This window comes from Sciurus carolinensis, chromosome 1 (genome assembly GCF_902686445.1).
Source record: "Sciurus carolinensis chromosome 1, mSciCar1.2, whole genome shotgun sequence".
Lineage (NCBI taxonomy): Eukaryota > Metazoa > Chordata > Mammalia > Rodentia > Sciuridae > Sciurus > Sciurus carolinensis.
In genome coordinates, this window is record NC_062213.1 from 38543355 (window position 1) to 38557858 (window position 14504).

Sequence of the window (14504 nt, forward strand, 5' to 3'; positions counted from 1 at the left end):
CAACCGTATAGGCCTCTGCCTGATGACCTTGTTTCTTACCACTCTTCTCTAACTTACTGGTTCCTTTTTCCCTCTTTGAATACAGCATATAAAATCCTAGGGCTTTGCACTTATTATTCCCTTTGCTTGAAGCACTGTTCCTCCAGACGTCCATGTGGCTTGCCCCGACCTCCTTTAACTGTTTGCTCAAGTATCTCTTAATCCCTGACTCTTCTATACACACGCTTATGTAAAATAGCATACACATCCTCCATCTATCTGTGTTGCCCTTTGCCCTGCTTTATTTTGCTTTTTTGTTCTTATAATCATGTGATTTATTTATTTATTTGTTTTACCTCCTATAGAATATAAGGGATTTTTCTTTGTTACCTCTTTGTCTCTAGTGCCTGAAACAGTGCCTGGCATGTAATCACTGGTTAGTAAAGGTAAACTGAAAGAATGAGTGGGAAGTTGCAACAGCAGAATTAGAGGTAGTGAGTTTTCATCATATGAGGAAGAATATAAAAGCATAAAAAGATAAAGAAAATACCTGAAAAAGAGAAGAAAATTTAGCTAACTTTAAAAAGAATAAATAAATAGTCATATATTTTGGCACAGAAAAGCAAGAACTATACCTTTATTTTAGTAATAAGGAGCCTTTAAAGCATCACAGAATGTTGACTTGTTGACCACAGTTACAAACAGCTTCTTCAAAAGATTACTTTGTATTCAGGATATATTATTTTTAAAGGCAGGAAGATGTGTAATAAGGTTTTGCATGTTTTACTTCTACAAATAGTGTTTTAGAACTGGAGAGACATTAGAGTTTTTCTGTCCATAGTTCCTTAACCCTAGATACATGTTAGAAATCACTTGGAGAAATTTTAAACTTACCAATGCTTGAATCCCGCCTTCAGAAATTCTGTTAATTGATCTGAAATGCATCAGAGTTACTGAAAATCAGGGAGTTATTTTGGAACTGAGGTGCTCAACCCTCCTTGAATATCAGTGCCATGGTTTAGAACCTGCTGTTTTATAAGATTCCCAGGTGATTCATATGGGAAGCACAGCTGCTGGCTGTTGTTTCTTAAGCTTTGGCACACTAAACATCACCAAAGACTGCATTCAAACACATTCCTGGGCTCCACCAGAGATCGGGGTTCAGTGACTCTGGAGTGGGCCCAAGGCTTGCATTCTAATCAGCTGCCTCCCTCCTGAGGCTCCTACTGCTGCTCTGGGGATCACACTGGGAGTTAGTATCTCTTTAGTGCACCAGTGTTTCCTCATCGATTATTTTGACATCTTCCTGACCTCCCTTGCATCTTGTGGCTTTACTGTATGCCACTCCACTGATTAATCCTCCTGGTTCACCTATGTGACTCAGTGGCCCAGTCTCTAGGTGAGCACACATCTTGGAGGCAGACTGCAGGGAGCACATCACCTGAAAGCATACTAGCATTTGCATAAACAACATCATCAAACTGAGAGGTATTGGGGAAAGGAAAAATAAGATGTGATTAAGAAAAGGACCTTGAATAAGTGAACACTGCCAAAGGAAAGAGGAGAGATTAACTAGTGTGAAAAAGTGGTAGAAACATGAATTGTCCTTTGTTGCCTTTGGCTTCTAGAGAATTAGCACCATCTGTTTTCCTGATGCTTTGTAGTTGGACAGTGCTTTCTGATCTCTCTCTCTCTTTGGCAGAAAGCACTCAATGCCATTTTTTCCCATTTAAAAATTAAGATAATAATTCATATACAATAGAAGATGCCCTTTTCAGTCTATAGTTCTGTGAATTTTGACACAGGTATACACTGTATAACCACCATCACAGTCATCATATAGGACAGTTTTTCCTCCTCCTTCCTCCTCAGTTCTACTTGCCCTTTTGTCAGTTTTCCCACCCCCACTTACCCCCACCCCTGTTCTCCTAGCTTCCCCACACTGGCAAGCTCAAAAACTCTAACTTGGGCTTCTCTCTATATGATACACTATAATTTTGTGTTGGGGGCGGGTAAAAAGCACATGAATGACATTCCCCCTCTGCTTGTGTCCTGTATGTCCACCATTGCATCATGCAAGTCTGGGTCCACATCCATTTGAAACAACTCCCCCTTCCCTCCTGGAAACTACCATTCTATTTTCTGTTTCTATAAATTTAATAACTTTTGTATGATATATGTTTATCTGAAAGTGTTACTGAAAGCTCAGTCCTTCTGATGCCAGTCCAGTAATGAGGACACAGTTTTGAGATAAAAAGTTTTATTGCTTTGCTAGCAAAGGAGAAACACAGGGGACTCCTGTCCCAAAGGCTGTGATTTTGCCCATCAGCAGGAACGGGGTGGGTGTGGGGAGGCTTTAAAGAAGTGATTCAAAGGCTACATTCCAGGTGTTCTCTGTTGGAGTTGTAATTCACTTGTTAATTTGGGAGATGGTCATTTCTGAGATCTGGTGCCATCCCCAAAGTCTGGATTACTTTGTTCCTATGGTGGGTGTGTGCTCAGGGACAGATAACTCTGCCTAAAATGGGCAAGAAAGGTAATCCTGTTTCCCCTGAGATTAGGGAAGGGGAGCAATTAGGGAGGAGCAGAGAGAAAGGAAGAGAAAGAAACATGTCCATTTTAAAAATAAGTTACAGTGGCAGAGCAGCAAGGGCTATACTCAAAGCATTAAGTGGACCACTGTTACATAAGCTCAGCCTCCTGTGGGACCTTTCATTTATTGAGTGTTGATTAATGTCATGCTGTGTTCTGAATTACTAAAGCAGACTGGGAGCCCTGGTATCTAGGAATTTATATGTAAACCATACTTACGGCAACTAAATTTGCTTATAGAATTCTGAAAAATTATTAGTATTTCTTAGCTATGTAGAATATATGTAAATTTTATTGTTCTACCACTGAGCTACATCCTCAGCCTTTTTCACTTTCACTTTTTGTTTTGAGACAGGGTCTTGCTAAATTGCTCTGGTGGCCCTGGAATTCCTCAGCCTCTCTAGTAACTGGGATTATAGGTGTGCACTACCATGCCAGCTACTATAAAGAACTAAAAGAATGGGAACAATAAACGTGAAAATAAAATGTCCCAAAATGGAAGTGCTGTTAAGATATAGATCCCTTCACCAGGGCTAAGGGTATCTTTCTTTGATTTTCCTGCCCTGCAATATCCGCCACCCCAGACCTATTCAATTATAGAACAAAGAAAAGTTTCTGCCACGTTCTTCCTCCAGCTTCCTCCAGCAGTAGAGTCAGGACATACAATCATTTGGTTCTTTTCTTAAATCTAACTTGCAATGGCTTTTCACTCTGCTGGTTGCATAAAAAAGGGAAATTGGGGAAGGAGAAAATGTCCATTTTAGTAAGAAACATGGTAGGAGGCACAATGAGAGAAGAAATTCTCCAGTGATCAAAACAAATAAGAGGTGTGTATACAGAACTATGCTTTATTCTCTCTTTTTTCCCTCATTTTGCTTACTTTTGATTTTGTTCATTATCTTGCCACTTTTAGAAAGAGGACTTGAGTTTATTACAACCTCCTAAACCTGCCAAAAAATTACCTAGAGTAAAAACAGCAACTCAGAAACCTTGGAAGAATGAATCTTTGTATCACGTTTCCTCCAAGGATGATGGAATTGAGAAAGGGTAGGTGAAATTTTTTGTGTGTCAAGTGCTTTCATGCGATGGTAAGATTTTGAAGAATTTAAAAATTAAGTAGAAATTAAAAACTAGTACATTGATTTTATGTGGGTACCTATATTTCAGTGGTATTTATTAGAGGCTCATACTTGCTATACATACTCTAAATTAGTAGTGTAATTCCATATGCTATTAATTCTAAAGATGGTACCTCCAATCTCTGTCCTCTCATGAGCTGTACAATTAGGAGAAGATTTGCCTTCTAATACTTTGACTTTATTCAGTAATTCATATTTCTCAAATTTAAGAACTCCTGAGACTTTCCAATATTGTCATTGTTTAATATAGCATATTATTTCATTAATTTAGGCTGGTTAACATACTAACCCTTTTTATTGTTCTTTATTTCCAATGGAACTATTGTTCTTTATCCTGAGAAATACTCTTTGATATTAACTTTGAATAATTCTTAGTTTCTTCACTTTCATTCTTTTTTATATTAACTTTAAATAATTCTTTGTTCACTAATTTCTCTTATTATTTTTTATTGAAAATTAAATTCACCATTTAAGTCATAGTTAAATGTACAATTAGTGATTTTTAGCATATTCCCAAAGTTGTATACTCATTGCCAGTATATAATTCCTGAAATTTTCTTCATACCCAAAAGGAATTCCATAACCAGTAGTTACTCCACATTCCCCTTCTTCTAGTCTCTAATACATATCCAGCAACCACTTTCTATATGTATAGATATGCCTTTTGTGGACATTTCATATAAATTAAATCTTACAATTTGTGGCCTTTTGTGTCTGGCTTCTTTTATCTAGCATAACATTTTTATTTATTTATTTATTTTAGTTGTAGATAGACACAATACCTTTATTTTATTTATTTATTTTTACATGATACACCCAGTGCCTCACAGGTACAAGGCAAGCACTCTACTACTGAGCTCCAACTGCAACCCATAGCATAACATTTTTAAGATTTTGCATTTTGTATTCATTTTTATTATTAAGTATTTTTTTCAGGGTATAGAACTGTACATGAGTAGCTAGTTTATTTTAGCATATTAAAGATATTATTTTGTTGTCTTCTAGTTTTTATGGTTTCTGTTGAGATATTAGCTATCAGGCTATTTATTATTCTTCTGAAGAATAATTGGTTAATGTAATAAATATTATTTTATTCATTTATGTTTTTTTACATAATTACTCTTTATTATTCTTTATTTCCAATGAGATAATTCCTTTGCCTTATTATTATTTGTTACTATTATTTATTATTATTAGTTTATTAATTATTATTATTATTATTATTATTTTGCAGTTTTACTCTGATGTGTTTAGGTATGGATTTTCTTTTATGTAGCCAACTCTGGGTAATTAGACCTATGACTTTGAAGCCTTTAACCAGTAGTTTTAGGAAATTCTCACCTGTTACCTCTTCTCATACTGCTTCTAACCCACTCTCTCCTCTCATGCTTAAATGTAAGTTAGACCTTCTCAATTTATCCCCTAAAGCCCTGTCTTCTATATACCATCTTATTGTCCCATCCTTCTTTATCCAGATATTTATCTTCAAGTTCATTGTTTCTCTGTTTAACCTGCTGCTAATGACATCTTTTGAGTTCCCAATTTCAGTTGTGTTTTTTGGTTTTTATAATTTTTCTTTGATATTTTTATACCTATTTTAGGTCATATTTTTATATTTTTCAGTTCTCTGCTGAAATTCTCAGTTTTCTATTTTATTTTCTGAATCATAGTTGGTTAAAGTCTGTGTCTGATATTTTTAATATCTGGAGCTTCTGTGACTCTTTCTGTTACTCTATTTTTAGTTGTTTTTTTATTCTTGTCATATTTTTGTTTATTTTATGCTATTCCTTTTATTTGAAAATTGATTTGTGAAATTTATTTGAGACTTACATTACATTTTTCTGGAGTTGTTTTTTTTTCTCCTTGTTTTTACTAGATAACTCAACTTAAATTACTTAATAGTAATTTAAGAATCATCTTAATTCAATTATGTTCATTTTTCTGAGACAACAAAATGTCTCAAGATTATTCTGCAATATAATTTACCTCTAGTATACTAGCATTGGTTTACCTCTAGTATACCCTTACTACTAGGATGTAACCCCTCAGATTCCCAATAAAATGTACATAAAGCTGACAATGCCCTGGACTCTGTCAGACATGTTACTAAGTTTACTAGATGCTCTTAATTAACAGCAAATCCTCAGGGAAAAGTAGTCTCAACTGACGCGTCACTTCTGTGAATTTTTATTTCTCTGAGTTTTGGCTTAATAATTCTTGACTACATTATTAGCACTCAGCTGCCTTCAAACAGTTTTATTTTTATATTTTATTCAACTTTTCTAGTTGTCTTCATTGTGAGAGTTGGTCAAATCACCTTGTCTGCCATTTCCAAAAGTAGCAATTAATGAGTTTGTTTGTTTTGTTTCTTTGGTACCAGGGATTGAACCCAGGGGCACTTAACCACTGAGCCACATCCCCAGACCTTTTTATATTTTTATTTAGAGACAGGTTCTTGCTAAATTGCTAAGTTGATGAGGTTGGCTTTGAACTTGCAATCCTCCTGCCTCAGTATCCTGAGCCACTAGGATTATAGGCGTGTGCCACTGTATCAGGCAATTAATGAGTTTTTATGGTGTTAATATTTGCTTGTATTATTAATTTTTATTGCATCTCCATGAAGGAATTATGATAATTTTTCAGGTGAAGAAACAAGTCAAAAGATCTATAGGCATGTGTTTCCCAGAAAATATGTATTTTAGAAACTACATTGTTATGACTAGAGTATCCATTGTTACATGAAACAGCAGGAGAGAGGCTGAAAAGATAAATGAGGTTCAGAATGTGGAATTTCTTATCTGTCACAGTAAGGAATTTGAGATTTTTCTTTGCATACTAAAAATCAACGATAATTTTTGTGTCATTTATTAAATTTTTTTTTAATTGGAAATATCCACGTGGTTCAAAACTAGTAAGGGCTGGGGTGGAGTTCAGTGGTAGAACTCTTTCCTAGCATATATGAGGTCCTGAATTTTATATGAAGCACTGAAAAAAAATGACATGCTGTACACTTATACTGCAAATTGTTTGTTTTTTCTATTAATGTATCTTAGATATTTTTTAATAGTAGTGAATGTACCATAGCAATAGATATGCTATAATCTATTTTGTTTCTTTTTCTTATCTTGTTTCCTCTTATGTCTGACTATTGTTCATTTTATAAAACAAATTGTATTCATATTCTATTAAAGGACAAGGCATTATTTTCAATATGGATTGAAACAATGAATGTTCTTATACTTTTGCTATATTTCACATATATATGTTTATTTATTGGATAAATTCCTATAAGTAGAATTGTCAAAGTTCACATGCTTTTAAAATTTTGATAGATATTCCCAAGTTGTCTTTCAGAGGTGTTCATACAGTTTATATTCCCCAAGGCATGCTTGAGAGTGCCATTTTTACCTTACCATTACAAATATAGTATATGTTACCTTTTATACCCAGATAGGATTTTGAAATTACATTTATTGTTTTAACTAAATTTGAGCTTTTTTCATATATTTAAAAATATTTTTACTTTAATTTCTGACAACTGTCTGTTCAGAAAGAGAAAAGGCAGAACTGGAGGTGGCAGATGAATTTGGTTAGGGTCACTGCCTAGGTGAATGTTCTGGTATTGAGTACAGTGTCTGTCTGATACATAGTATGTGTTCAATTAATATTTGTTGAATGACTTAATATACAGCATAAGGTTCTCTTGAAGAATGAGATAAAAACATGTTGGGTTCTTATTTCTTCACATTCTTGCCAACACAAATTTTGTGTTTTAAAAGTATAAGGTATACTGCTATAAAAAATTTAAAACTACATTAAGATATGTATTGGAATCATGTCCAAAATATAGGTCTAGAGCCCAGGAAAGAGATCAACTACAAATAGATTTGGGAAGCATTATACTTTAGGAAGCAGTCAAAGTGTGGGCATGGAGGGATGATCATGAAAGAGAAAAAGTAATGAAGTAAGTTATCAAATTTTACAGTAAAGGCAGAGAATATTGGAATCAGAAGAGAGGACCAAGAAAGTCTGAGAGGAAATGAACCTATAAAAAAGGGTATCATGGAAGCCGGGAAGGAAGAATTTTAAAAGAATGTTAAATGCAAAGTAGTCAAATTAATGCCAGAAAGTATACATTTTTATTTGTGAATGAAAGAGTTATTGAAAAGATTTTTATAAGATAAATTTCAAGAGTCAAAAACCAAATGATATCAGGTGGAAGAATATTTCAAAGGTGAAGATGAACCAATTATTATAGAGCACTCTACTTTTAATTTTTCATTTTAAGTGTAGTTCACATTTAGTTGTGTGAAATGATATAAAGCCCATATACCCAGTGTCCCCCAGTGAGATATCATCTTGTGTAACTAGAGAACCATATCAGATCTAGGAAACTGATATTTATACAACCCAGCTACCTTATTAAACTTCATTAGTTTTATATGCACTTATTTGTGTGTACAATTGAACACAGGTACATTTTCATGTGACTGTCACCACTTGAGATACCAAACAGTTCCATCACAAGGATCTCTTGGACTACCACTTGATACTCACAACCACTTGCCTTCCTTCCCTGCCTCTAGCCACTGACAACCTAAACTTTTCTCCATCTCTATAATTTGTCATTTCAAGAATGTCATATAAATGGAATCATGAAGAATGCAACGTTTTGAGATTTTTTTTACTTTTAATTCCCTTGAGATATCTCCAAGTTGTTGCCAGTATCTATAGTATGCTTCTTTTATTGCTGCATAATATTCCATAGATTACTCTTTTAAAAAATTTGGATATAATGATTTGAGTGAGTCAGAATAATAGTTAAAAGTCATTATTTAAGGGAGAGTATTTCCTAAGTATTTTGTGAGTTTTTTTTTAGGCTATTGCAAATGGAAATGTTTTCTTAATTTCATTTTTGGACATTTCATTTCTAGAATTCATATTTACAATTGATTTTTTGTATATTTATCTTATATCCTGTGTCCTTACTGAACTTATAACTCTAGTAGATTTTTAGCTGACTCTGTGTATTATCTGAGAATAAATATAGTTTTTTAATTTTTTCTTTCCCTCAAGATACCTTTTATTTATTTTTCTTGTCTAATTGCCTTAGCTAGACCCTCCAGCACAATGCTTAATGGAAGCGGAAAGAACAGACAGCCTTATTTTGTTCCCAATTTTAGAGAAAAGCATTCAACTTTTCACCATTAAGTATGATGTTAGTTATATCTTTTTCACAGATTCTCTATCATTTTGAGGAAGTTCTTTGGTGCCACATATACCAATTGTGCTCAAAATTTGTTGATCAATTGATTCTGATCCCAATAATTTAGGTCAATGCACATATCAGAAAGCAGGAAAGTTATTCGTTTAACATCTTTTACTGACATTTCTGAATGTCTGAAGCCCCAGCTGGACAGAAGATATGCTTATACGGAAGAACCTAAGGTAAGTATTTTGAGGATTAATAATCTTCTTTCTCATTTTATTGGTCAGTATCCCTTGATCTTAGGAAATTTTTTATTAACTCACCATATTTTTCTCTACTAAGCAATACATTTTATTTTTTCCTTGCGAAAGGATTTTTACACAAAAATTCCCTGCCCTCTGTGTTTCCTTTTGTAAGTTAAGTATCATGTTATAATCATTGTAAAAACTACTTGTTCTGGTTTGGATATGATACCTCAAACACAAAATAGCACCCTTTAGTATTTTTAAATTTTTAACTGTTGATTAAAATAATATTTGAAGTTAGGTTTTAGAAATATACAATTTTTAAAAAACAGAATATTCCCAGAGTGCAACTACCTTTAAAACATGGATTTAATGCACCTGTTTTAGATGGAAATTTCATATCCCAAAAGGATTATACTTTAGAGACCTCAGAAACTCCAATATAGTCTCAACACTTAGCTGTAATTTTGTGTAATTTTATTTTATTCTAAGCAAATAGTTCTTTTTTATTTCTTATTAGGATTGTTTTTCTTCCTAAAGTAATTTTTTTTTTTAGTGTGGAATGCTAATAGTTAAACATCATAAAACATTAACTTTTTATCTCAGAGTTTGTCAGGCAGCTAAAGAGGCAGAGAGACAATATGACAGAGAGTAAGAACCTTCCTTAAACCCTAAATTTTTTCACACTACACTTAAGGTTATAAAGAAATCTGAGTTCCACAAAACAAATAACAAGAGTTCATGCAAATAGTATATGCCCTCTCATGTTCTGGAGTCACTCTTGTGTTTGAAGAAATTGTTTTCCACATTTCAAGGATGGCGTTGGTGTTGCTAGCATTGTTGGCAGAGAAGCCATAAACAGCAGAGTTTTATGAGAACTTATATTGCCTTTTACACTCTGTAGGCCATGACCTACGTGGGGTGGCACTGTCCAAAGAGGGACTCCCTAAGGACAGTTAATGAGCAGCACTGAGAGACCTTGAAGATAGTTCTTTTTATAATCCTCTTGTAGCTATAATAACAGCACCTCAAGGCTAAAATAACAGTAAATAAGTAGGAAAGAAGAGGCCACCAACAGAGATTTGGAACACTTCTCAAATGCCATCGCTGTGCCTGAAAAATGAAAATAATTGAGGTCAGGAAGTCACTTCAAATATCAAGTTTGAAATCAGATTGGTGTATAATAGAATGAATTCTGCTGCGATAGTTGGCCCCATAAGTGAATCTTACATATGCCAGTCAGATGCAAACATACTGCATCCATTACATATATATAGTACAAAAACAAAATAGTCCAGTGGGAAAATGAAAGGCTGGCAGGACTTATGAAACCCATTCGTAAATGCTATTAAAAATTACAGTGCTTTGGGGTGGATAATGAACTTATGTTTTGTTATCTAGATTAAAACCATAGCAGATATTGATGCCTTAGGAGGATATGACATGGAAAATTTGTTGCAATCTTTGTACGTAGAAAATAGAGCCGGATTTTTCTTTACTAAATTCTGCGAGGATTCAGGAAACAAGGTAGAAAATAATTATTTAAGATTTTATAATTTTGCTTCATTTAAAAATAAGAGATTGGGACTGGGGAGATAGCTCAGACGGTAGAGTGCTTGCTTTGTAAGCACAAGGCCCTGGGTTCGATCCCCAGCACCCAAAAAATAAATAAATAAATAAAAATAAAAATAAGAGGTATTGAAATAATTCAGTGCTCAAATAAATATATTTGATGCTAAATATTTAGTAAACATTTAAACTTCTCAATTATATTTCTCTTTGGTTTACTAGTCTACTGAAATTACAAAGAAAAGTAAAATACAGATAGACAAGGATTGGCTTGCATTCCTAACACTGGTTTGCATTCCTAACACTGGTTTATTTTTATATAATTTTATTTCAGTGTAATATATTTTAGAATTGATTTCTATCAATCCCTTAATTTTTAATAATTCTAAAAATTACAAATTATAATGAGTAAAGGCAAAATCATTTGTTTTATTCTTAATCAAAGAGTATATATTTGACTTACATGAAAAATATTTAACTAGCTCAATTATTAGAATAATGTTTGGTTCTGCTATAATGTACATTGGCTTCTATATATCAAAATACCTTCAGATTTTGGTTGCATGCCAGAAACATGTGGTTACTCTTTAATTAGAGCACTTACTATTTTAATGACTAATTATGTGAGAGGCATACATGCAAAAATATAATGTTCCAATGGCAATACCAATAAATATTTTGTATATTCCCAGTTTTTGATAGAAGATTAAAACCATCATATATTGAACCTGATTTATGGTAACAGCAAGGAGCTAAACAATGATTCATATTTGAAATTATAACTTTGTAGAGTTTTAATAATTAGTTGGTAATTGTTTATGTACTTTTTCCATCTGCAGTTGTGGAAGAACTGTGTGTACTTTTGGTTTGACCTACAAGCTTATCATCAGCTTTTCTACCAAGAAACACTTCAGCCTTTTAAAGTATGCAAGCAAGCACAAGTAAGTAGTAAATAATGTTGGGTCCATGTGAAGCTCTAAGTACACAATGAAATAAATATTTTGTCCAGCCCCAAACAAGAGAAATCTGGGATTATAGGCAAAAAGGCAGCAGTTAAATTGTAGCCAGGGGATTACTTTATTTAAATGTCAGCAGAATATTGTCTTGTAATCTGATTTGTGGGTTTTCAGTTGTATCTATTTTATTTGGTTTGTTCTGTTTTCTCTTTGCTGCCAACTACTTGTTCTTCCAATAAAGAACATCTCATCTTCTTTTCTCCCTACTAACTTATACCTTGTTTTGACTGTTGACGATTTAAAAGAGAACCCCCAGAATGGACTTACGGTGAATCACTGGAGTGATTGGGATTCACTGACCAGTGTTCTCTGAGCTTCCTGCAGACCTCCACTGCTGGCTGTGCCAGGCCGCTGTTGACTGGCCCTGTGTGCAGCCCCTCTGGCTCCTGGGCTTCTGTGCTACACACCCTGTGAGGCAGATATCCACAGGGTGGATGAGAGAACGTTTTAAGACCACCCTGAAGTCAAATAGAGGAGGAAGAACAGAAGATTCTAAAAGGGGGACAGAGAGAGTGGTTTCTTTTGGGGGAGGAAGGAAAAGAGAACAGAATTATGACTCAAGCTGACTTATCTTTTGGTTTTCTGTTCTTGGGCTCTTCTGATCTTTTATGAAGAGAGGTCTCCAAGCCTGGAAAACTGCTAATCACTTCTATATCTGTTGATCACTTAAGTGATTCTTATAACCCAGAATAACCCATTCCAGAATACCTTCTCCCAAAACACTGCAGAGGAAACCAGCTTCATGGTTTTATTTATCATTTTATAATCTTATTCAGGACATCAGATAATACTGCTGATGTCTATTGTTGCTTCCGCCACCCTGACTCTGGCATGAATGACTCTGCTTTGTAAATCAGGAAAGGGCTTTGTACTTTTTACTGTGAAAATAAGGGCTTCGCTTCTACATAGCCCAGATGTCTTCTTGAAATCATGAAATTAATCTCTGTTTTACCAGTTCCATTTTCTGAGACCACACAGTTGACTGTTGTACTCTGTTAGTCCTTTACCTGTAATTCACTGTTTATCCTCCTGCCCCTAACCCATTGCCCCTGTCTGCTGTAGTACCATCAGTTATTTTTATTATGTTTTCACTTCTACAAAGAGTACTCCTCCAAAAATCTTCAGCTGCTTAATGAAGCAGAATTTTCTTTGGGGGGTTAATAATAACCAGATTTCCATGTACTTGTAAAGAAGGAAATGCATTTAAGTTTGATATACTTTTTAATTCTTTGTAGTGGTATTATTCAATTAGCTATAAATGATTGTAAAACAGTTTAGATTATTCAGAGATGGATTACTCTGTTTTGAGATTATCAGGGCCTGAGTTTTTCCCCTATGCTCTCTTTTGGGGAGTTAGAGACAGGATATGGGAAGAAAAGGAGCAAATTCACGTGAGTTTTTGATGTATTTTTTTCTTGCATCCATGGCTATTTTGTTTTATTTTATTTTTTTGTAGGAGTAACAATTGTCCAAATTGATGTAGGTTTTAGGTAATACCATAATCCTGTAGGTTTATTTCACAGTATGAAATATCACTCATTTCTTTACAATTGTTGTATGATTTCCTTCAAGGATACATTTACAATAAAGATCTTTGGATTGATAATGCTACTGGCGGAATATAATTATATGGCACTATGTTAAAGTTGCTGTGACTTGATTTATATAGTTTTTGTAATCTGCCAAACTGTATGCCAGGAGAGCAAGAGTGGATTCCAAGGGACTTACATGATATTCTGTATACTTACCCTGAAGTTTTATTGCCCCATGAAATATTGTAGAAATATCTGTAGACAGACTAGATGGGGAGGGTTAGTAACAGTGATTTAGCATGATGAAAAAGTCCAAATGTTTGAACTACTGTATTGGGCATACCATTAAGTTTTCACTGCATGCCTTTGAGAGAACATAGTGCACAACTGGAAACCAATCAAATAAGTCTTAGCAAGGAGAAAGGGAATCACTACCTTTGTGTAGAGATAAAATCCTGACATTGGAAACAGCTTGTAGGGGAACCATCTACAGCTGTGAAGATTTGAAGACTAGGTACTACACCTTTTGAATGTACATGCTTGCTTCAGTGAGAAAGCATGACAATTGGAAAAAATAGGCTTGGTACCACTGCCTTTTCTAACTTCTTCCATCTTTGTGAGTCTTTCAAACTGTCCTAACAAAAATTATGCATTTATTATCTATCATTCTCCATAGCATACACATTGAGATTTTTAAAAAATAGTAAAATGATACATTCACATTATATGTGTTTATAAATATGTATACACACTGACACACAAAGGTTGTAAAAATAAGAAATGAGAAGGAGGAAGAGAAGGAACAGTAAAACTTGAGTCTACAAGAAGGATTATATGGAAAATGCAGGAGTCAATGAGTAAAAAGACAGGTAAGAATGAAAGAGAAATGAGATATAAGGAGTGCTACAGGGCTGGGGATATAGCTCAGTTGGTAGAGTGCTTGCTTTGCAAGCACAAGGCCCTAGGTTCAATCCCCAGCACCGCCAAAAAAAAAAAAAAAGGATTGCTACATAAATACATTATATTTTATCACAAGCCATTTAAATAAAGATATTCTATAATAGTGCAAAGTTTTTGCTTTATTGGATTAGATATCAGGGTTATTCCATGTTACTTTAAAGAATTGCTTAGATCAGAGGCTAAATGACATAGAAGTAAAAAAATCACAGAACTTGGAGTTTAAAGACATGACTTTAAGTCACATTCTGCTAGTTACTGGCTGG

General features: G+C 34.1%; 1 protein-coding gene across 4 annotated transcripts in view; it reads left to right on the plus strand.

Moving 5' to 3' along the window:
- Window positions 1-14504, plus strand: part of Rgs22 (regulator of G protein signaling 22) — a 122334-nt gene that overhangs the window by 51488 nt on the left and 56342 nt on the right. For all 4 annotated transcript variants that reach the window (XM_047523997.1, XM_047524002.1, XM_047524009.1 and 1 more), the window contains 4 exons: window positions 3485-3618; window positions 9044-9158; window positions 10566-10691; window positions 11573-11674. In XM_047523997.1, the coding sequence (XP_047379953.1) occupies window positions 3485-3618; window positions 9044-9158; window positions 10566-10691; window positions 11573-11674 (477 nt within the window). The remainder of the gene's footprint in view (window positions 1-3484; window positions 3619-9043; window positions 9159-10565; window positions 10692-11572; window positions 11675-14504) is intronic.